Source organism: Apteryx mantelli, chromosome 2 (assembly GCF_036417845.1).
Source record: "Apteryx mantelli isolate bAptMan1 chromosome 2, bAptMan1.hap1, whole genome shotgun sequence".
NCBI lineage: Eukaryota > Metazoa > Chordata > Aves > Apterygiformes > Apterygidae > Apteryx > Apteryx mantelli.
Window position 1 is genome coordinate 22189192 of NC_089979.1, and position 24161 is coordinate 22213352.

General features: G+C 42.7%; 1 protein-coding gene across 1 annotated transcript in view; it reads left to right on the plus strand.

The window, feature by feature from the left end:
* Positions 1–17766: 17766 nt before the first annotated feature.
* NECAB1 (N-terminal EF-hand calcium binding protein 1) overlaps positions 17767–24161 on the plus strand; it is a gene marked incomplete at its 5' end in the record, with an annotated part of 57718 nt that continues 51323 nt past the window's right edge. Inside the window, 1 exon segment of the mRNA XM_013956791.2 lies at positions 17767–17800. Within this exon segment, the coding sequence (XP_013812245.2) occupies positions 17767–17800 (34 nt within the window).

Here is a 24161-nt window from a genome sequence, read left to right on the forward strand (position 1 = left end):
ATTCGGCACCCTGGGGCGCTCCCGCGGGCTCCGGGGCTCACGGGGAGCCCAGGCTGCCCCAGCTCCACTGCTATCACTTCCCAAGTGAGGAGGTTCAACACAACGCCCACGTAAGCTACAATGGGACCCATGACAGCAGGACAGACAGCCTGAATTTCAGCAAATATTTGTGAATAATTTGGTATATGGCTGCTGAGAGCAAACTACAAGCAATCTAGTCCCTTAGTGCTACAAACGCTCTGTTCTAGACCCTTTGCATATAATATTTCTGTCTAGACTTTTCTAGTACAGTCTGAGACAGATGAGAGCACAGTGTTAGGAACCTACCATAGCTTGTGCTGTACCTGATCTGTAAATTAATGGAGTTCAGCAGCCAAGCTATTAATTTCCTGCCTTTCAGGAACATGATATATATATATTTTATGCTTGTCTTTATACTCATGAATGTAAAAGCAAGTGTGAAGGGAACAAAAGGAAACCATTAAAATAGAAATAAAAATGAGACTGGCAGGAACTCTGATTCCTAATTAGAAACACTGCACATCTTCTATTACCATTTTAGCTCACAGAGGTTAATAAAAAATGAGATCAAAGGAAGCATGTGTTTATCAGTGCTAGATCATGCCAGACTAAGCTTCTTTGATGTGCTAACAGATCAGCACAGGAAATACAGATCTCATCTATCTGAACTTCAGAAAAACATGTAACACATTGCCACATGGGACCATAGCTGTTAGATGAATGAGAAAGGAACTCATAAAATAACTGTAAAAATGAAGAAGGTTTGGCAAAAAGGAAGATAACAAGCAGATTCAGTTGAAAGGGAACTGACTATGGTGGAAAGAGGTTACTGATAGAGAACCTCAAGGATTTGCAGGGGGTTCAGTCATTTTCTGTAACAGTGCTTGCACCTCTCCCCCAACCTCACAGGTGCCTGGGTTGCAGTTTACCAGATACTTCCAGTGGCTGCTCAGGAAACGAATGTGACGCTGCCCTGGATCCCGAGCTGCATGACCCCATGAGTGGGAGCCGTGTAGCAGCCCCCTTCCCATCCTCTTCGGGAAATCCTTGCCTGGGCTGCAGACACTGGCCCTTGGGAGGGCTCCAGGACCCTCCATTGCAACTGCAGGGGTGGCAATGCTCCCACTTCCCCCGGGCAGGGACACTTTCAAGAAGAGCTCAGCATGACCACACAAACTCAGCAAAACTTTCTGAACTTGTGTCCATTTAGTAGCATTGCCAGGTCCTCTTTCAGTTGATGAAGTACGTAGGTGCCTTTGTTGGATGGAAACAGGCAAATAATGAACGGGCAGATAGCTTTCACTGGTAACGATAAAACTTTAATTTTAATTAAAATTAGAGATGTGACAAAGGAGAAGACTGCAATATCATTCAGGAGGAAGTGGAAGACCTTAGGGCCTGGAGTCACAGCAATGGGATGAGCTTCTATCAAATATACTGTAAGACCGTATCCTTCAGACCTACAAAAAAAATTTTGTTACAGGCTGAGGGTTCATCATTTGGGGAGGTGATAGACCAGGATGGCTATAAGCTGACAACATGATGCATTTTCAAAGAAGCAGAGGTACCTAGAAAGTATTGTCTGAGATAATTCTAGCAAAGAGGAGGAAATATTTAATGACATTTTCCTTGTGAGCTCTTTTGGCAAGATGGCATAAAATACTTGTCCCTTGCTTTGAAAAAGATGAGCAGACTGAAACAAATGCAGAGAAGGCAGACATGATGAGGGAACAGACAGCTTCTCTTCATGAGAAGGAAACTAAAGAGTTTAGCTTAGTCTTGCAAAATCAGGGCTGAAAGAGGATGCAATTATTCTCTGCAAAACTATAAAGAGCAAACATGAGGGAGGGAAAAGGACTTTTTAGCTGGCACAGTAATAAATGGGTATAAAATGGCCAGGAATATGTTTAGGCTAGAAATTAGGGAGAGATTTCTGACTGTCAGGGGAGCAGGGTTGCGAAATGGTCTCCCAGTAATGGCAAATAAAAGCTTATGTGGTTTTAGGACAGTGTTTGATCAGCATATGAAAGGGCCACCTCAAAAACTGCCATGCTAGGGCAGGAAAAAGAAGCATTAAGGCATTTCTAATTTGCAGCTGAACACACAGAAGCCCAAGTGACACAGAATTGCATGGCAGTTATTAAAACCACCTCTTCTCCTCTCAAGGGGAGAGGCTGCTCTCCAAGCAGAGGTTATTAAGGCTAAGATTAAAAGGCCAGTCCTACACCAGAACAAGTATGTTTACTTCTTTGCACTGGATATACTCAGTTTTAAGTGAGACTGTAATCAGATCTTCTATCTAGCCTCTGCAGAGCCATCTACTGCTGATCCTAAAAACAAAAGACAGCCTGAAGAGCAACAAGCCCAGAATCAAGTAACTTCAGGCAACATTCAGATCCACAGCCTAAGTTGAATTAGCACAGGATTTTCTGTAAATCCTCCATTTCGGAAAAAATGCAGGACCTGTGAGAAAGCTTACACGAACACCTCTCGTGAATTATTGAGAGTCCAATTCAGACATGTTTGCATTTTGAAGGTGAAAAGACCACTGGACATTGTCCCGATGACAGTCTTTGCTCTCCCTGCCCACCAAGACTGAAACCTGCTGAGCTGAAATTTTGGTTGGGGCATATATCTATCTGTGAAGGATTCTCTAATTAATAGCTTGTTTGCACTATTGCTTAGAGATGTATCATTTGATTTTGCATTCTTGGCTGTGGCTGATGACAAGTTGTTACAGTTTTGATTAATTTTCAAGCTACAAAATCTTACAAGCTTTGTGTAGACCACAAGATGGCACAGCTGCAGTAGCAATATAGAACCAGATACAGCAGTCCAGCATGAACAGATTAAAAAATAAAAATTAACACAGTATTTAACAGCTATTAGAGATGGGGGAAGGGAGGGAATTGAGGGAAGAGAGAAAAAATGTCCTGTTCTCATGAAAAAAAGATCAGTTTCTAACCGAAAAGCAATGTTCCTTCTGCCCATAAAATTCAAGAATAGCCAATTTATGAGGAGAGACTGAGGGAACTGGGACTCTAGCCTGGAGAAGAGAAGGCTGAAGTATCAATGTATATAAATATCTGGTAGGACAGTGTAAAAAGAAGAGCTAGACTCTTCTCAGTGGTGCCCAGTGACAGGACAAGAGGCAATGGGCACAAACTCAAACACAGGAAATTCTGTTTAAACATAAGAAAAAACATTTTTATTGTTAGGGTAAATGAGCACTGGAACAGGTTATCCACAGAGGTCATGGAGTCTCTGTCCTTGGAGATATTCAAAACTCGACTAGACATCATCCTGGGCAACCTGCTCTAAGTGATCTTGCTTGAGCAGGGGGGTTGGATGCAATGATCTCCAGAGGCCCCTTCCAACTCCAACTATTCTGTGATTCTGTGAATTCTGAAATCTTTTCAGTGATCAACTGCTTATATATTTACAAAAAATAACATTTCAAAAGAGAAAGGACTTTTCAACAAGGAAAACAATTTTGTCTGAGATGTCATAGAATGCCCCAACATTGGATTATTTTCAGTGGAATGTTACAATGATTACAAAAATAGATTTTTACCAATATATTTTTAAGCTGGAAAATTCTTTAAGACCAATACTCTCTATCCCACAGACAGTTCCATTTGCAACTATTTCCATTTTTTCATAGCAAAAGAGTTTGAGAGCAATCCCTAGTTAGATCTCAGGTCTCAATGAACTTCTGAAAGAAGTCTTTTATAATAAAATTCACAACAATACAATGAATACATTTTATGAGATAATAAAATTACTAATATGAATTCATGGGATTCAGATTTGTATGAGTGTATACTTTCCTGAATGACCCAGGTAACATTATGGAAATGTGGCCTGATCATTACATCAGCAGTGTATCACAGGGAATATGGGTTTATTATCTCTAGGATATGTATTCTTATTATCCCCCTAACTACAGAGGAGGTAAAGAGAAACAGAAGTATATTGAGGACTGTGCAGGGAGGTTGAATTTCATTATATTTATGTTATTCTTTTTAACACTTACTCAGGTGTGATTGTATCAGTCACCAGCTAGTTTTGCAGTTTTTCCTGAAGCTGTCCAACATCTAGCATAACAGGGTGATGATCTGTGATTAAGTTTTCTAGGAATGACTGCAATAAAAATATTAATTTGTGATCCATTTGTTTACTACCATTTTTGTCACTAACTGTCACAAATACTAGTCATTTGGAGATATCCTATTATGGCAGAATAATCAAAATCTAAATATAAACTCATATAAATATAGATATATGTCCATTGGACATATCCATATCTAGTCATCTAATCTATATCCAAAGGGGAAAAACAATAACCTTATTAGTCAGGTCCTCCGGTAGAAAATCAGACTTTCTGATTAGCATCCAGATGAAAAACTGACCTTTCCCAATTTGGTACATTTCAATGAGGCAAACTGTTCTCTGACTTGTAAAGTGAGATGATTCGCAAAATGCTGCATTTTTTAAATGAGATATGAAACTTTAATTAGCAAGTTTTGTGTCTGGGTCATCAGTCTTGTTTATTTTAAATGGAAAATGACTGTGCCTGTGCCTGCAACCTGCTAAGGTTAGATAAATATTTATAAGGAATATCCTAGTAAGTAGGAAGATGTGTTACTGACACTTACGGATAATCATGGACAAGGTTTTCAAAACAACCTGAGGGATTTGAACACATAATGCTTTCCCTCTGGTAAGCCTTCTATTGCTTCTGTCGTCGTCATCCACTGTAGTATTATAGCTACTTCAGGGCTTAATTCTCCCAACACAAAGTGCAGTTCCAGGAAGTCATTAATGATGCGGGGGTTTGAGTCATCAGATTAAAATCCTTCTCAAGGAAGGAATGCACACTTAGAGCTCTGTAATTGAAAGGAAAAAAAAGAAAGAAAGAAGAAGAGAAGAAACGTTGATTCCTACAGCTCTTATGTTAACTGAAATGAAACAGTCTACTTCTTAGCTCATACCGTTAGGTCTTCCACTCACATCAGCGACATTGCTTCAGTGGAGTCTCTAGAGCTTAACAGACTGAAACTAAAGAATACAATTATTCTGTTCTTATATTAATGTAACTCAGCACAGAAACAGATTAAAGAAGTTTAAACTTCTATTCATTTTTTACTGAAGGTAATAAAGAGTCTTTAAAATTTCACACAAAGGCTAAATATTCCATATAGAAAACTCAGTCTGGCAATTCCCTTTAATTTTAATGGAATCTGTACAATCAATTCCTGAATGCTAAAAATGTCTCTCACAGTGAAACACATACAATATCATTGTTTATCACATCTTTTAATGATCAGGCTTGTGTATATTGCCCTATACAGAGAATACACATCCTAAAACCTTGTTTACAGTTCTCTGCGAGTATCACAGTGAGTGAGCACAAATTTTTGAGATCAGTTGCATATCTGTAGAATTTCCTTTCCCTGCTCCTATCTATCAGTGAATTTCCCTTTTTAAAAAAAAAAAGATAAAAGGTATAATTTTATTCTGAGTATTGTAGGAACAGTTGCCACTTACAGGCAACAGAAGGGGACAGACACAGGGCGTCTGCTTTGCTGTCAGTTCTAGCTGGATCCATGTTTGAAAGAACACAATCACAGAGTAGCTGAGCCTGGAAGAAACCTCTGGAGATCATCTAGTCCAAACCCCTCTTGCTCAAAGCAAGGTCATCTAGAGAAGGTTGCCCAGGACATTGTCCAGTTGGGTTTTGAATATCTCCAAGGATGGAGACTCCATAACTTCTCTGGGAAACCTGTTCCAGTGCTCTGTCACCCTCAGAGTAAAGTAGTTTTTCCTTATGCTTAAATGGAATTTCTTGTATTTCTTTGTATTTAATTATTATTAAAATCAATAATATAGAAAATCACATCCTAATCCCTCCCCCTCTTTTTTGCATTTTGTTGCATTACTCTCCTTAGCCTAGAATTTAATATGATCAGCTGGGAAGCAGACAGAGTACTTGTCACTGAATGTCCTGGCAATACAAAGTTGCAGAGATTTTCTGAAACAAGATGGCTTCATATTTGTTTTTGGTTTTTTTGTGGTTTTTTTTGTGTTTTTTTTTGTTTTGCAAGAATTCAGTCCTTGAAAGAAACTCTCTGAAAGCAAAACAGAATATCAACTACAACTGTAACATACAATCAAACATCAGTCAAAAATACATTGAAGATACCTTGGCTTTCCTTCAAATAAGAACTATCACAAGCTGTGCTCCTAGGCTGTGAGTGTTACCCGCCTGGGATAGAAGGAATAGAGGGGGTTGCCAGCAGACTTTCAGCTCTAAGCATGGTTCTCCATGATGAAACCACTGAACTGGAATAAGCCAGGTGCCTGTTTATGAGAGCAGAATTTCAACTGCCCAGGTTTGCAAACTGGAAAACAAGGAAAAGAGCCGACATAGGCCCATCCGGTACTACTTCATGGAACATGTGTACTTCAGCAGAAGAGGCAGCCTGAGAAAGGGGGAGAGAAAATTCTTCACTTCAGAAAACCATTGGATTAATGAGATCTTTCTAAAAAATATTTCCAATTTGCTCAATCCAGATATAGCAATGAATTTGAGATACTCTTCTCAGATCCATGACCTTTTTATTGGATTCATGTAATTAAAACCCTGTTGCACATAAAGGATGATGGCCTGCATCTAATAAAATATTCAGACACCTAAAGCAGAACCTAGGTGCCTAAACTTTGCCGAAGTCCAAAACCATAATTTAGAAGTCCTACCCTCTCCCTCACCTCTTTCATATTTGCTGCATAACACCTAAGGTGTCATTTTACATTGGACTCTCATTGCCACATTGAATCTGGTCCTACACGCATCTAAAATTGCCCCAGGCTGATCAGCTCTGTCCTTAGCTCACAGGTAAGTCCAGAAACAAATCTAACCTTTGCCTGTCTCGCACAACAGAGTGGTAATCCCAGAGCACACCAGCTGCATGCTGACAGAGTGAGTGGTTCAAACATGCACCTAGTAAAACCCTGGCTCGGTTCCTCCTGACCCTAGGGAGACTCACCTCTCTCTCACCTCCAAGAAATATGCCCTGTCAGATTAAATAATACTCTGAACTGAAGGTACCCTGCCTTTGAAAGTGTTCAGCGTAAGCAGTAATAAATAAATAAATAAATAAATAAATTACTGGGCCTCAGAGAGCAAGCATAAAAATGCAACTCAGTGTCCTAGTGCTTAGACCCTGTTCCAGTGTGAGGAGATTGCTGTATTGTGTATTAAACAGCTTCAACAGGAGTGGACATTTACCATGAAGTGTGCAGTACTGATCCAGTTGCATGAGCCTAATTTTTATCACTTACATGCTGAGATTTAGAAGCCAAAACAGGCATAGTTGCCAGTGGTTCTGGTTTTCTATGTCACCTACTGCCTTGCCACCTTTCTGTTTTCTTCCTCGCTCCCAGAAGCCCAGCAGCAGCGTATCTCCAACGGCATGACCCCATGGCCAGGACCTTGAGCAGAAGGGCTGATATGGCCAGCTGAGAACACCTCGTACATCGACGGAGCCTGCCGTGTCCTTGTTCAGCACAGGCTGGACTTGTTCTATGGCTATAGGTCAGTCAGGCACCCCGTTCACAGGAGAGCTGTGCCAGGCAGGCTGGTGTCCCAGCACTGCTCCAACCCCATGCATCCACACCGATGCATCCACAGCAGTCCCCAGAGGATGGGCTCCTCACTTCTTTGTTTGAATTCAGTAAGCAACTTGCAAATCCTCTTTTAAAGATCCTTCTGCTTCAGCCTGGTTGAAGCTTTATAAGCAAGCTTTTAATAACAAATCATTTTATATTAATGGCCTTGCATAACACTAAAATGAAGACCTAGCTGAACTGCCTGCTCATACCTCTTTTAGCTACTGTGGTTTACATCTTTGTTCATATATATGTATATATGCACTTACTTCTGTACCACTTGTGATGCAGAAAGCCTTTGGCATTTTTTTCAGTTGCAATCTTCAAACACTTTTTAATTCAAAATTTGTTACTCATAGGTCTGGATTGATGAGAGGGTGCATAGGCATGGAGCAAGAGGGTGGTAATAGTTTACAAAGCCCAACAAACCTCAGGCACCTGAATGAATCAGCCAGGGTCCCAAAATTGTTCCATAGTCATGACTCCTTCAGAGCAAACTAGAGTAGGACCCTCATGGCTGAGCTTAACCCTTTGGTGGAGCCTCACTCCACTCTTTAGCTGTATTTGCAAACTGTCTTCCCAGGTTACACTAATAATTAGTGTAATGATTAAAGCTTTGCAGTATAAATAACTGTTTGCCCCACTTCTGACTGAGAAAGGAGCTAGATTTTATGGACTGCTCAGGACCATTGCTTATATCTGAGTCTGACTTGTACTGTGAATTAGACCACTTCAGGTTTGAATTAGATCTGGAACTACTGTCAGCCACAGACTAACAAAAGCCATTTCCCTCCAATTTTTTTTGGAAATACTAGAAACATAAAGAATGTTTATTCTGTGAAAAGCACTGTTATGCTCTGTGTCATGTTTTGATCTTTTCCTTTGTTCCTTTTCTTATATCTTATAATATCTGACTTAACGATCCAGCCACACAGCAGACTTTTTCTCAACATGATCCATAATCTCTGTTGGATGCCCTATTACAGTCATTTTTATTATACTGCTTGCTCCCAAAATGCTCCCACAGGGCTAGTGATAAACAGAATGTACATAGATGAGTCAATGCAGTAAATTAATTAACATCACACATCTCATGCACTTCAGAAGTATGTCCCTAAAAAGTCACGCTAAAAACTACCGAGTTGTCTGACTCAACATGAAAGACAGTATAAGAAATGTGTGTTACATCTTGCAAGGAACACCACATATTCCACGTATAATGATGTGCATTTAGTTTACCTAGGCACTTTTAATGCACTGCTGTTCATTACTGACCCTGAAGAATACAATATTTACTATGTTTACCTTTCCAATGCTCATTTTCTGTCCCAGGAGTATTATGTGTCTCCTACAGATGGAAAGGAGGGGTGAAGACAGACTAAGGCTCATAGTTGCTGGTCTAAAGTCTATCTAAGATGCCAGATCTCTCATTTCCTACTAGTTGGCAGGAATCTGTCAAAGATACCTAGCTATTAAGAAAAAATAGGCTTGAAAACCTATGTAGAAATTGGATTGAATGAGTAAGCCTTTAGTCATTTTCCCAAACAGGCATGTTTCCATTATAGGAAAAACATGCAAATAAACAAAAAGAGCAAAATAATGTTCTAATGCAAATGATTTGTTTTCCTCCTGCAGAAGCAACACAGAAACCAACAGCTCTCTTTTAATTTCTCTTGTGCAATTACGGGTTTACATTACATCTCTTTTCCCGATGAATTAAAGAAAACCTTCAATACACACACACTGCATCCAGGTTTACCTGCGGATGTAGGTGCTGGACTTACGGTATCCCAGCTGTCTGCACTGGATTCCTGTTGGGGCACGCTGTAGCTCCTTTCCACCAAAAAGTGGGTGTGGGAGCTGAGGGAAAAGAGGAGGGGAGGAAGGGTAGGTTGGGGCAGGCTCAGGTTTTGCCCCAAGAGGGATCAGGATGAGAGTAAAGTGAGCTCCTGGATCTTTGAAGCGCTTTTCATCTAGTGAACTAGCCATGGTCATATATTCCCTTTATAGGTGGTTAAGCCAGCGTTTTTCTAGGCACATCATCACTCCTTTCAGGATTTAGTACATCCATCCTTGCTCTCGCTGGCACAGACACCCTATGGAAGGAGATTCACTTTTCCATCCTCACAATCCCTGTCATAGAAAACCTGGAGTGACAGAGATATCGGCTCGCCAGTCGGGTCAGATTAGCCTGTGCAGAAACACAAGGTGGTGGAACAGAAAGGTGGCCACTACCATCCTTTCTTACTGCTTATAACCAGCTGTGGCTGCACACATACTACTTCTGCAATTTTTCTGTAGTTGTAGCTTCCCATCAAGAAAAGTCGTGGGGGAACTACTATGAGAGGCAGCACTTGAGTAACCCAACCAACGGCTGTTTCCGGGTGGGCCTACAGGACACCACACCAGATGTTCAAACCAAGGAGAAGCACTATGTTTTGAGAGGTGGAGGGAGACATCATTTTATGCTGAGTAACTCAGCTGTTTTGATATGTACCATACCACTCCTGAGGTCAAAAAGGACCATAAAGCAGACCCATTTCCTTAACCTAGGGCAAGGAATACTTTTCATTACTGACCCATGAGTACCCTAGCATGCAAGCTGTCCTTCTGTCTGAAAGGTTATATTTTGACATAAGCATTGTAAAGTGTTTTTCTTATCACTTGCAGGCAATGCACATAGCTAACCGCTACGGAATGATTTAGAGCCCTTATCAGAGAATGAGGCAGCTTGCGTTTCCTCAGTAAAAAGGAAGTTTTTTTATTTATCTCAGTGCTGATGGCTCTTGTTGCACAGCCCTAATTGTAAGGAAGCTGTTACAGCGGGTTTTCATTTCTTTGTTTTTCCCAGATAGAAGGGCAAACTCATTAAATACTGGCTGGCCACTTCTTTTCATTTCACATGAATGAAAACAATGATACAATAGGCTGGGTTCTAGATGAAAGTTTAATGATGTAACACACAGCAAGAGAAAGAGCAGACAGTTTCAGGTTTTAGCCTCATACACACAAGAAACCACTCTATTTGCTGTTCAGATTACCAGCAGCACATAGCTTTGCAGCTGTCCCAGTGAGCATATTTTCAGCTGATTTCAGCTAACCTCACATAGATACTTCACAAAACCATTATATTCCCATTAGTGTGGCAAATGCAATACTTATATTCACCACATGTTTGTATACCCCTTCCCACCCCCCAGATATCATCTTGTTCAGAAATTACTTCCCTGATCCTCTGCAGAGTGAAGTAATTGAATGAAATGGAGAAGCTGCCTAAAATTTGGAACTTTCACCCTGCCTGTGACATTTAGAAATGTAGGTTCATCAAAATGTTGTTAAAATTGAGATAGTACTTCAGAAAATGTTAAAGTGGTAGAAAAATGTATCATCAGTAAGTTACTGACCTACTCTATTCATAAATCTGTTTGCTCATCTAAGCCTTAAAACTAAATATTCTGTAAAAATGATTACTTAAATAGTACTGTCGGGTTTTTTATTCATGGGAAGGGGATTTGCAAATAAGGCTTTTAATAACTGAGATCACGTTTCCTTATGTAATAAAGGACCTGAAAGTTATTTTTGTTTCTTATTGTTTTAAATGTCTGTTTTTTACCTAAAAATATCAGGATTACATATGTTTTTCTCATTGATTTTAAGGAAGGTTTTCTCTAGACAGACTTAGGATATTCACACTGAATGTTAAGACTAATAGAAGGGGAAAGATATTGGTTCTTTAAAAAAAGTCTCTTCATTCCAAGATAATAATTAGTCATTAAAGCTAAATAGGTATTATTATTATTATTATAATTATTATTATTATAACAGTTAACAAACACAAGCCCCATATACAGTCTGAAGAAGTCTTTCCTTATCTCCTTTCACCCTCCTGGCTCTTGAAACAACCTTCGGATTTTCTTCTTCTTTTCTCTGTTTGGAAAGAAATACATTCCTGTATTTCTGTTACAAAAAGCAGATTAAATAAAAGCCTTTCAGTATTATTAAAAACCAAAAGTAACCCAAGATCATTTTCCATCTATTTCAAGTACTCTTCAGTAAGTGGGATAAGTATTCTTGCCCCATGAAATGTCTTGTTTCTTTTTGGACATTTTTCTCTGTCCTCTCTCAGATTTTCTTTTGCAACTTGAAAACAGAAGTGGAAGTTGTAGAAACATTCACACAGAGCAAGCTCAAATGACCCAAAGCCAGGCCACAACAGAGGCTTTTAGTATGGGAAGTTGTTTTAAAATAAAAACTTCACTCTAACATTTATTATGAACTGTAATACCATCTACCAGTTGTAATACATTATATATAATTGCAATACCATCTACCAGGGGTTCATGGTGGGAGGACAAGAAACAAAGTGCATAGACTGAAACAAGAGAGGTTTGGACTGGAAAAAGGAAAAACTTTTCCCCCGGGGGGACTGTGGGACAGTGGAACAGGTTGCCCAGAGGTTGTGTTGGCTCCACCCTTGGAGGTGTTCAGGATCCGACTGGACAAAGACCGGAGCAGCCTGGTCTGAGCATAGAGAGAACCTGCTTGAGCAGGAGGTTGCACTGGAGCTGTGCACGTCCTTTTCTTACAGGCACAGCTAACGAAAGCTACAAAGGCCTCGAAGCACTTTGGGAAACAGGGCTGACATTCACAACGATCTCAACAGACTGGAAACATCATCTGAAATGAAGAGGATGCAGTTGAGAAAGTGGGATTGTGGAGAGGCACATGGAGGTGGAAACAACCTGCCAGTGGAGGCCCCCGAGGGGGATGCGCGCCAGGCTGCCCTGCGTGGGGGAGCGGTGGGCTGCACTGTTCACAGGCACGTAGCCTCCAGTAACTGTAAAAGCCAAGGAGACTTCACAGCGCAGCGCCGCGTGGCTGGCTAGGAGCGCTGGGGCGTTTCCCGCGGCCTTCCGCTCCTCCGCACCCCAGTAGCCGCCGTGTCGCCTGCCTTTGGGCTCGCAGTGCCTGCTCGTGTCCCTGCTCCCTCGCCTCCCGCGCTTGCTCCCCCACCTCAGCTCCTGACACCCTCCAGAAGCCCCGTCACCTTCCAGTGCCTCTCAGCCCCTGATTTTGGCCAGGCCATCCTAAGGGTGTATTTTATTCAAGGACCTTGTTTTCAAAAATGAGTGCTTTCACAGAGGTGCAGGTTATCATGATGGCTATGTCAGGCAAGTGAAAATACGATTAGTCCTAGTAGCCTATCAGTGCTGCTAAGACTTCAAAGCCTGTTCAGTTTGGGTCCTGTAGTTCAAGAAAGACCTCCTCCAGCTGAAGTGCTCAAAGGGGAAAGTAGCAAAAATGATAAGAAAACGGGAAAGCAACAAAAATGGTCAGAGATGTGGGAATTGTGACCTGACAGACCGAAAGAACCAGATAAAGCAAGACGAGCCCGTTTTTTTTTCCCCCGTGATTTATCCGGCGGAGGGAGGACGCTGCCCGCGCCCTGAGCCACCCGCAGGCAGGAGCGCAGAGCCGCGGCGCGGAAAGGCGGAGCCGCGGCGCGGCCTCCCGCAGCGCAGCCCTCGCGGGGCGGCCGGACCCCGGGACCCCCCGGGACCCCCCGGGACCCCCGGCCCCCACGGTCCCCCCGGCCCCGGCGCCCCGGGCGGCGGCGGAGCGCGGATGGCGGCGGAGCGCGGCGCGGGGTTGCGCATCTTCCGCGACGTGAGTACGCGCCCCTCCCCAAACGAGAAACCCCCCTCCGGCAATTGCAAGGGGATTTGGGGGGGGCGGTTTTTTTTATTTTTTATTATATTTTTTTAAGGGGCCGTAGCGGGCTCGGGAGGTAGTGAAGCCCCGCGGAGTGCGGGCAGGGCAGGGGTGGGCAGAGAGGCACAAAACAGCCCCGCGCCTTTGCACCGCCTTTTCACCGCCCGTCCGGGGGCTCGGGGGTGCCTGGAGAAAACAGATCTGCAGGCGCGATCTGCCCTGCCGCTGTCAGGGCTACCGCGAAGCCGTGGGGTTCTTCATTTTTTTATTTTTTATGTTCCGTCTTTGTGTTAGGGAATGATTTTCTTTCTAATCGTGGGCATGTGTGAGGGCAGTAAGTTGCCGACTGAGCTGCGGGGGAGCAGGCAGAAGAGGCGCTACAACTTGCAGTGGGGTGAAAACGCTATCACTTTGCAAAATGTCTTGCTTGCTATTTTTCCTTTCTGGACTTTTAGTCAGGGAGTTTCTCATCCCTGCAAAAATGGGGAGTTGCTCCCGAGCTGTTGCTCCCATCAGGCTCCCGCTGGAGGTGAGGGTGCCCAGGATTGATGTGCTGAGAGGCCCCAAGCCCCCGTGGCACCTACAAGGAGCCCACACCTCCCTTCATCAGCCCTCTGCCAGCTCCCTGCACCGCTCTCTGCCCTCCCTCGGCACCGAGGACCCTGGCGAGGCACCAGATGAAGCACCCAGCCCTCCTGTCCCTCAGAGGACCTTGAAGTCTGGTGCTGTCACTGAGGACATCTCAGAGATGGAGTTTTGTCTAAACTTGCCTGACAATAGCAAAGCAAAGAGAATTTCTTTGGTCCAAGTGTAAGGCGAGTCCTGGATAAAAGGCAAACTCCAGCCCAAAGGTGTCCAAAGTATCCTCTGTCCTTGATGAGACCTGCAGATCTACAGACCAGCTCTGTTTCCAACTCTGATTGACTTCAGAGCAGCTCATACCTGAGACAGTCCACAATATCAGCTAGAAATGGCATGTTATGTAATGAAGCTTGTCTTAAGGACTGTCTATCCAGATGCTTTCTCTAACGTGACCACATTAAATTCCCCAAGCTTTTCCCTGAATTATTTCAAACAGCCTGTGATAAAAACCATATCTGCTCATCTCCTGATTTCTGTAGGCTCCATAAGAAATTGTTTGAACTAGACTTAATTGACTTTTATTATTTCTATTCGAGTGTATATTGAACATGCAACTTTTTCATCTTATAAATAACTCTTGTAAAAGAAACAGGAAAATTATAAGCATGTATTGAAAAGACAGAAGAGAAACACAGGTTTTCAGGAAAGAGGAGGACACGTTCAGATGGAGCCTGCTCCCCAATTCAACTCAGCACAGAGTCAGGAACCTGCAGATGGCCAGAATCCCTGAGAAACTGAAAACGTCTCATTTCAGCCCAAGTGAAAAATGTCTTTCAAATCAAAATTATTTGTTTAATTTTCAGCAATTTTTAAGCCACTGTCAGGGTAATATTTATAGCGAAGCAGGTGCAGTTCACGAAACTAGCAAGGAGGAGGGAGAGCGGTTACTGCCACCTCTCCCTCCCACACATCCACTCCTACCTGCAGAGGAAAAGCTTGAATTCAAATCTAGACTCCGCCTGCTTCAAAGCAGGGTCTGGTACTTGGGAGCCCGTACTGCTGTGGCGGTATACACTTGTATCACAGGTGTTCTGGGGTGTGTAGCTCTCTTATCACCCCTCGCTGAAGTACCTCCATCTGTATGAACACTGTACATTCGAGCAGGCAGCAGGAGACTGCGGAAGAAAGACAGGACACTGCAGCCCCAGTCCTGCTGTGAGTTAGGCAGAGGCCCTGTGAGAATGAGATGTAATTTCTAACACAACCTCCCCTGCTTTTGTGTCAAAATCCCTACTAGCCTACAAACCTACATCCCACAGCAAGCAGTAAGCGCAGGAACGCGGGGTCTTCCCAAGTCTGTTCTATATATGTGTGGGTCTAGATACATGTATGTGTCTATACACATATTGAGGTCTAGATGTGTGTGTTTTGCACCTGCTGCAGAACAGGAATCTTTATAAGAGTGATATTTTCTTCATTTACGCAACCTGGATTAGCCAGTATGATCTGAGCCTTATTTTATTGTGTTATTCCCATATCCAAAGCAATATTCCAGTGGTTCCCTGCTTTGCACTTCCCCAAGACTTAGTGCTGCTTGGACTTCTGGGGCAGCTTAGCAGCTGCAAACCAGCGCTGTGCTGGCTGCAGGTGCCTCTAAGGACCTCGGGCACGGCTGCCTGTCCCAGCTGGGTCCAGGGGCACAGCGGTGCCTGGCTCCAGGGCACGTAATGTCTCGCGCAGGGTGTGAGCTGTATCACGCTGTGTGGCAGTATCACCCCCCAGTGTGGCTCTGCATGGGCCATTGCGACTCATGGCACAAGTCACTTGTGATCTGTTGATACTGCTTGGGCCCATGCTGGGCATATTTAGCTCCTCTCTGAAGCATGCCTTGCTTTTCCCCATGGGACATGCTTGCATACATGGCCCCACAGGCAGCTCAGCCCGGGCACCTCTGAGTCGAGGAGCAGGATTTCAGCACTAGCCCTTTCGATACGCGTCTGTCTGGGGGCACACACTGCTTTCTTTCATCTGGGTATAACTGTGCAGACCAAAGCCCAGTTCTTTGCTTTACATCTCAGAACATTATTTTTCTAAGTTTATTCTAAGTTTATTATTTATTTCTAAGTTTATTTCATACTGCTTGTGCTCTGAACTTGGCCCATCATAAAATTCAGCTCAGAAGCTGTAAATGAAATCCTGGACCTGGGTCACAATTTTGTTATTTTTCTCCCCACTACTCTACAGTACGCAATAACAAAAGATGGTCCGACAGAACTTGGTGGCATTTGGATCCCAGTTTTTCATTTGGTTTCACCTCTAAGAGCAGAGCATACTCCTGCTACTTACCAAACTAGAGAACATTTGCATTGCCTTCAACTCTAAAAAATATATGTGCCCATTTTGAAACTCTTACCTATTATTCGTGTTCCTAGCAGTAATGGAAGCTATATTCTGAAGATTTGCTTTCTTCCTTTTTGTGAACTCGTTTATAATGTTGCCCAGATAAATTTCCATTGCTGCTCAGGGTGAAATTCCAAGGCTGAAGTAGTGATGGGGACTACAGATGGGAACGCAGCAGTGTCACAGCAGAGTGGTGGCTGTTCACATCTGAAATGTCACATGATCCCAAATGGTTAAGTGCCAAAATTGCCATGGTAACTGCAGAATTAGTCTATTGTCCTGCAAGTGAGGCTCAGCCAGCCCTGCTCAGGGCAGAATAGCCCCGTTGTGCCTCAGTTTCCCTGTTCCTGCCCTTTTTTCCCAGCTGTGCTGGTGCAGTGTGTCCCTGCTCCTGGTGGCAGGGCTGTTTCTGGCGCTCTGTCACCCTTTCCCTGCGGGATACGCTGATCGGATCCTTTTCTCAGACTTTGCACAAGGGCTTAGAGACTCTTGCCTACATATTTAAACAGCTTCTCGAGCATGCGCCATTTACAGTGAGGAGAAAAGACAGACCTGTGCACTGTGTGGATAAGCTCAGATCTCAAAGTTTTTGTGGCACAAGAGTTGTGGCAAAGGAACAACAGCAAGCACAGGGGCAAACTGTTTCCATTTGCTGACAATAAAAGAGATTATTAGCTTTCTTCTGAGGTGATTTCTATTTTGTTTCCACTATTGTCAGACTACAACAAGCCTTTTTTCCGCCTGATTTCCCTCTTTATCTAGATCGTGTTTGCTAACATACTTTCTTATTTCATTTCCCTGACCTTGCTTTCCCTGCTTATAAACGTTTGTAGTTTCCCCCTCCCCTCCCTCTGTATGTTTTCCACTCACTTCCAGAGTCATCCTCAAATTCGCTCCCGCCCACCTGATCTTGCTGCCTCCCACACCCGGTCTGATCCTGTCACTTCACCCTGGCTCCTCTCCTGGCTGCTCCCTTGTTTCCATCCCCCACGCAAATCCTGAGTCTTTCTCACTATCTCCGATGTTTAGAGCATCCTCCCAGCTATCACCCCTGCACTGCTTCTTTAAGCCACTTCTATCAGCCCTATGAGTCCAGCAGCATAGTAGCTATACGGTGTCCAGGTTTTGTGCCTGGGTGTCATCCTTGTAAACCGTACACAAAATAATAGAAAATAAGGCTTGCTGTTATTATGGTCTTGTTTTTATGTGCACACAGCACAGGAGGAGCTAAAACAAGCAATGCGAGAGAAGGATGGAGACGCACTAAGGGCTTGCCTTGTGAAAATGTGATACAGAGCTCAAACTATAAATGTTCATTAAATACATAATTGTGTGCCATTAACCCATACAAAAAAAGAGTGATTCCTTTCTTTCTCTCTTTTTATTTAGATATTAAGAGGAGCAGACAAGAATGGTAAGACTGGTCACTTCTCTTCCCTCTCAACTTTGCAAAAAAAATCCATCACTCTGATACAGCATTTTAAGTCATGCCCTGAACATCGTAACGTGAAAACCAGCTATCTATCATGTCATTTGATATTTTGTACAGGTCCAGTGCAATGTATATTGTTGTGCACTGATCTATTCAACAAGCTCTTTAAGGGCTGATCTTGTGCTTTCACAAATCGGCCTGTGTGTTTGATGTGCACTTTGCACTGTTGCATGTGTGTGTTTTTTTAGCAGTGTTATATTCACACAAAGTTTTGAAATAATACTTGTTAATAGCTCCATCTTACTACTTTTTTAAAACACCATAGGCTATATCCATCAATCAAACTTGCTTTTCACCAGCATTTTGCAGATGTATATTTGTTCTGCACGGCAATACACAGAATGAAACCTTGGATTCAATTTGCATATTTGTAATACAAAAGCCATGAGCTTTTAATAAGTTCCTAAGGGAAAGTTTTGTCCTTATACTACAAACTGATTTTCCTTCCACGTATACTTTTCCTTTATTTAAAAACGGAAAGTTGGAACACAGTACTGAAAGTCCTCACACACACACATGCTCCCATTTCAGCTACAGTAAGGGAAGGACCTTGCCTTATGGGCCAATCACTGCCTTTCTTGCAGGTACACATACTCATAGTCTTGAACCCAACTTCAACTCCTTTTCCCATCTCATAATTACTGCACAATTTTGGATGAGTTACATTGTCTTTTTGTGCCATGTGCCACCATCAGAAAAATGAAGCCAATACCACTACCACCCTATGTCACAGAGAGTGTGAGATTCAGTATGGCCATGGTTATGAAGAGCTTCTGTAGTGCTGCAATTACCATAACAATATTTACACTTTATGCACATATCAGAGTTAAATCTTACAGGATGGGAAGGAAATACAAGCTCATGGTTGTTTAGCACTGTGCAAACGAAGTACAGGATGGAGAGATGCGCCAGCCCACCTCTGGCTGTGGATTCCTGCCCCAGATCGGGGCTGCACCTGGCACTTCCCACTCAGCCACGGCAGGCTAGTCCAGAGAGCTAACCGGGCACAACACCAGTCACCGTGAGGGGTTTTTGGTAGTGTTTTTTGTTATCTCACACAGTCAGCTCGCCAGTGGCTCACAAGGCCAGTGGTGGTGCAAGCAGAGCCCCATGGTCAGGGCGAGGAGGAGAAGGACTTTCCCCCCTTGGCAATGCCTTGCTGGCTTAGCTGCATGTAAACCAAGCCAAACTCTGCTGGTGTTACCACAGATCTCCTCACGGTTTTTGGAAAAGATATTTGTGTGTCTACACTGAAGACTGACACGAGACTCTGTGTGGTGCAGAACAGTGGTCCTCATCCCCCCAAAGACCCTGAATGTGACTGAACATTAACCAGGTTGCCTGCTCTGTCACAGATCTCCTGTCTCTCCTTCTGGTCACCATGATAGCTTCCATCTATGGTCAGACCCTGCGGAATGCCACTGAAGTCAAAAAGACTCCCTGCTCCTTAATCCTGAGTGCCTGTGTCATGATCTTTGAAATCATGCCCTGTCCCAGCCCCAGTGGAAACACAGCACTTCTGCGGCCCACAGACTTTCAGTCCTCCTCCTGGTTACCCCCAAATTTGTTACTTTTACTTTGCTATTAAAGTAGGGGAAACAGTTCGTGCAATCAAACCTGCTTCCCTTTCCAGAACAATACAATGCCACATCAGCCCTAAAGACTTTGTTTGCTGGAGTTCATATATATGGATGCTGTATAACATATTATCAGGAGAAATGTGGCTAAGCTCAACCACTTTAGTTCTCTTAATTTGAGTCCATAAGCTTGAAATGATTTCAGTTCTTATGAGCTTAATGTGTTTGTTCAACCATCAGTTGCCTGTGGGACTTCCACTCTGCTAGTCCAGCACTGCACAGTCTTATACCACGTTAATACGAAGCAAATTTGTTTTATGGCTGGGACATTAGGTACCTTCTCAGAAAGATTACTGGCTATTTGAACACGTATCTAACGCGTTTACACTGTTGTCAACTCAGCTTATTAACAATTCCTAATGACTAGGATACTTTACACTTTCAGTGTCACCTTTTATGAGATACAGGAACCAAGTATTGCTTTACAGTAACAAATATTATGTGACACGATCTATAAAGTTCTTCCATACACACTTAATAGAGCTCTTTCAAAGTTGCCATATTTTTTCTCTGTGAGAGATAAGTAGTATAAAGTAGTAGTATATAAGTAGTATAAGTAAGTATAAAGTATAAAGTATAAAGTATAATATAAAGAGATTGAAAGAGCTCAGAAATCTGGCTGAATTGCATTACTTAGAAATACTACAAATGTTTATGACACAGCTGACCTGGGTTTAAGTGAGAAACTTTATCAAACAGTCAAACCCCCATTTAAAAGGAGCCATACAAATTTTGTTTCTTTTGTGGCAGTGGCTTCTTTCCTTGCCCATCCAGATAGATACATATATCATCTTGTTACCATGCCGTTTCTGGAAGTATGAACTATGCATAGCTTCCACAAGATCAGCTTCATAAACTCTATCTGTAGTTCTTATTTCATGGCTGAACAGCTCCACTCTGTATGGATTAGATCAACACTTCTTCAGTAACTGAAAATGTCACGTGAATTTCGTAGAACACAAGGCATAAGCAAGGAATATTATTGTTCTAAAAAATACACAGTTGATAATCTTCACAAAAGCCACCGAAAACTCTGGGGGCAAAAAAGCAATTTCATAAAGATGAGATGTTGCATATTGACCTTTTTTAGAAAGGAAAAATTTCAGTTTTGCATGTCAAAATGATGCTCTTGTTTAGTTTTACTTTACAAAACTCCATACGTTCAAAGGAAAGCATAAGGACTTGACACAAAACTAATTTGGCAAAACTCCAGCTAGGAAAGGAAAAAAAAATTTTTGTTTCATTCCTTTTGCTATTTAAAACAAAATCAAATTCATTAAATTCCTCTCAGAAAGTAAAATCCTGTCCCCAGCCACTGGGGGGAAGTATAGAAATATGAAAGAGTGGAACTGCCAAATGCAGTCTTTCCCAACCCAGAAAATTCTTTACCCCCTCATCTCACAGCCAACAGTGGTTGCCACACACGTGTGTTTGCAGCACCTATATGTGCTTATCCTCTTGCTTGTCCTCATGAAGTGTTTCATTTACCTTCTGATACACTGATAGGGACATGGGGCACCCCATGAGCCTTGCAGTCATTTGCAATAAAGTGAAATGATATCAGTTGGTGGTAAAACTCACCCTGGGGCCCCTCCTGACCTTGCAGCCTTGACATGCACACTATTAGGATAGTCTCCTTCTATAATTCAGTCCTGTTAGCCCAGGAATGGAAACTCAAATACAGACAGTCTTGCAGAAATCCAATAGCAAACAATCTGACTGTCTTAATGCAGAAGGAAAAAGGTAATAACCTATCGAGAGTACGTCTTGACCTTACAAGAGTAACAGTCTTCCTTCAGATGGAAGGTGCTTCGATGCTGACCAGAGTCACCGAGTACCGCAAAATAGTGACAGAGCCCTGTCCTTGCCTGCACCCTGAGGACTCTCACTTCCCTCCCCACCCTCCCTCTGCGAGCAGGACAGGTGAAGGGGCTGTTCCCTTTTCGTGAAGTCTTTCGACTTCATCATTTGCAGATTTTTCTTGAGGGGTGCCTGGCTCCTTCTCATCTATTCTCTAATGAAGGAGGCCATACATTGCTCCTAGCCTCCTGCACTGGGAGCCTGGGCTTGCAAAGCATGCCCTGGCCTTTAAAACCTCCCTCTAGCACTCTTCCATGTGGAAATAGCCATCCAGTCAAGTCTGGAGGGAGGAGAGAGCTCTCCCCAGCCACATCTTCCAAAAAGAGAATCATTTTGCTGTCTGTCTCCTCCACAATTTTAGAGCTGGTATTTGGTTATGTTTCTGTTCCAAACTCCAGCTCCTGTCCCCAAACCCTTAGATCAGTTCCAAGATGGGTTAGTTGGAAAGGACAGCTCTAATATGACAGATTTAAGAAAGATGGTTTGTGTATAGATGTTGTCATCAATTTGCAAATAGGGATCTGCTGTTGTGAAAAAGCACTGAATGTAAGTTATGTTTCAGACATTCTTAAAGCTCCAAAGAGGAGGATACTTGTAAACACCAGAGGTAAGATCTGCTATAGAAGAAGAAACTTTCCAAAAAAAAGCTGTAACTGTAGGGAGCATAGCAAACAGTATGCAGCAGGTAGTCAAGAATGACTGCAACCAAATGATGGAAGATGAAAAAATCGACTAAACAGACCAAGACTAAAGCTCCAGAGACAGCCCAACCAGAATATCAAACACCCAGCACAGATCAGCCACAAACTGTTCTACTGCCAAGACCAACATGCTTATGTTTGGTTTCGTTTACTCTCTGACATTTCAAACAAATGTACACTGAAAGCTTTTGTTCCCTGAAAATATATATTTTTTAATCATTTCACTGAATTACATTCTTTTAAATAAAAAATACAGTCAGATGAGACTAATCTTCTTGCTCTATGAGATGTCTGCATTCAGCATGCCCTAATGTCCCTGACACAGAGCAGGGAAATAACACTTTTAAATGTAGAATTCTAAAACAATATAAAATAGCATGGTATTATCAGTGCCTTCTCACCTGGCTTTAACATATGAAATTATAGGTGAAATGTCCTCCTGTGCCCGCTGTAAAACACATAGCACTCCAGCAGTAGCCAAATTCTTGTTGATTGCAGTGGTTTGAGGATTTCATCCCAGCTCTAAAACCATGCAAATATTAGCCTAACAAGAGAGTGTAGGTGTTAAATAAAGGAGTTTTGTCCATGTTTTTTTCTTATGCAAGTGCCTGGGTCCTAGTGGATATTCTCTACATGCTCTTCAGCACACTGAAGTTTACTATTTTGGCAGCCCTTCCTTGGTCTGATCCCAACCTATGTATCATATTCCAATGAATCACATTTTTCCTCTCCTTTTTGCATCTGGTTCATTTTTCTTCCCTCCTGTTTTCTCTGTGTGTAGGGCTGAGAAATGGCAATATCATTTAGCATGCTCTGATCTGAACCTCCTGCAGCAGGTATGGACTATCATCTGCTGCTTCTGAAAAGGCAAGGCACACAGCAGATCCCTGGGGGCAGCCGAGCGGGGAATGAGGACCCATGTTTATGCTGCCCATGTACCATATTCCAATGAATCACATTTTTCTTGTCCCTGCTCCATTGCCTTCGCTGTCATCCTGCTCAGCTGCATCCCTCTAACATCCTTTACTGGCTGCAGGCTCACCATTTACCATCTTCTTTGGGGATAGAGACTGCAAATACAGATTATAAATGGCCTTGTTCATTATTTGCTGATGTCTTTTTGCTCCCGGAGGTCATCTTTCAACTCAGAAAAGAGGATATCTGTGTGGCTTTCCTTTGTAAGAGATGCTGTTGTCTATTAAAGTTATAAACCGTTCGAAGTGTCTCCTGGAGTCTGCTGGTGTTTCTAGTGCTACTGACTGTCTAACTGGAGGATAGCATTTGTGCTTATTTTGCACATAAAACCATCTATACAATAAAGAAGTTAATTTTATTTAAGAAGTCAATTGTAACCTGAAGGAAAGCTCTTCTATAAAACACATAGTAAATATATCTCTAAATTTACCACTGCTAGATAAGGAGAAACATTTTATTGTCTATATTTCTGTCTGCCGGTCAGCAAAGTTTTGGCTACAAGAAGGACAGGCAACTGTGCCTGTTTTTGAAGAAATTATGTTTATGAAAGACATTAGAGAAGATACACAAAAGCAATCAAGCAAGCCCTGCAACACAACTGCCATGACATTGCCAAGGCAAACAGTGCTAAAATTTGATTTTTCTGAGGAAAAATGACTTCAGAGAAGCTCGTCTTTCATGAATCATCATCCTCTGTGTTTTTGCCTGTGACAAAGATCAGAGAGTCTGCACTAGGCATTTCCGCCCAGCTGCTCTGAAGCGCTTGGACCAGACCGTGTTTGCCTGGGAGCTCTGAGGAAGGGAAGTGTGCCGCAGAAGAGGCAGAGCTGAGGATATGTAACACATCCTTAAAGATAACAACCATTCTTGAAACTTGAAAAAAGCCTTGGCTAGGCAAAAGTGTCTTTTATTGAATAGGCCAAGGAAAGGTCGTTAGGGTCTGAGCTTCATCCAAGCAACGAGGATGCATGCAGGAGGCCTGGCTCACCAGTGGCTGATTACACTAGCAAAACAGTTTCCCTCATACAAAATGAGAGAAATGCCTGAAATAATCAGAGCTTTTTCAGTAAATGTAATTGTATGAAGTCCGTAGGTAACTGAATAGGTTCA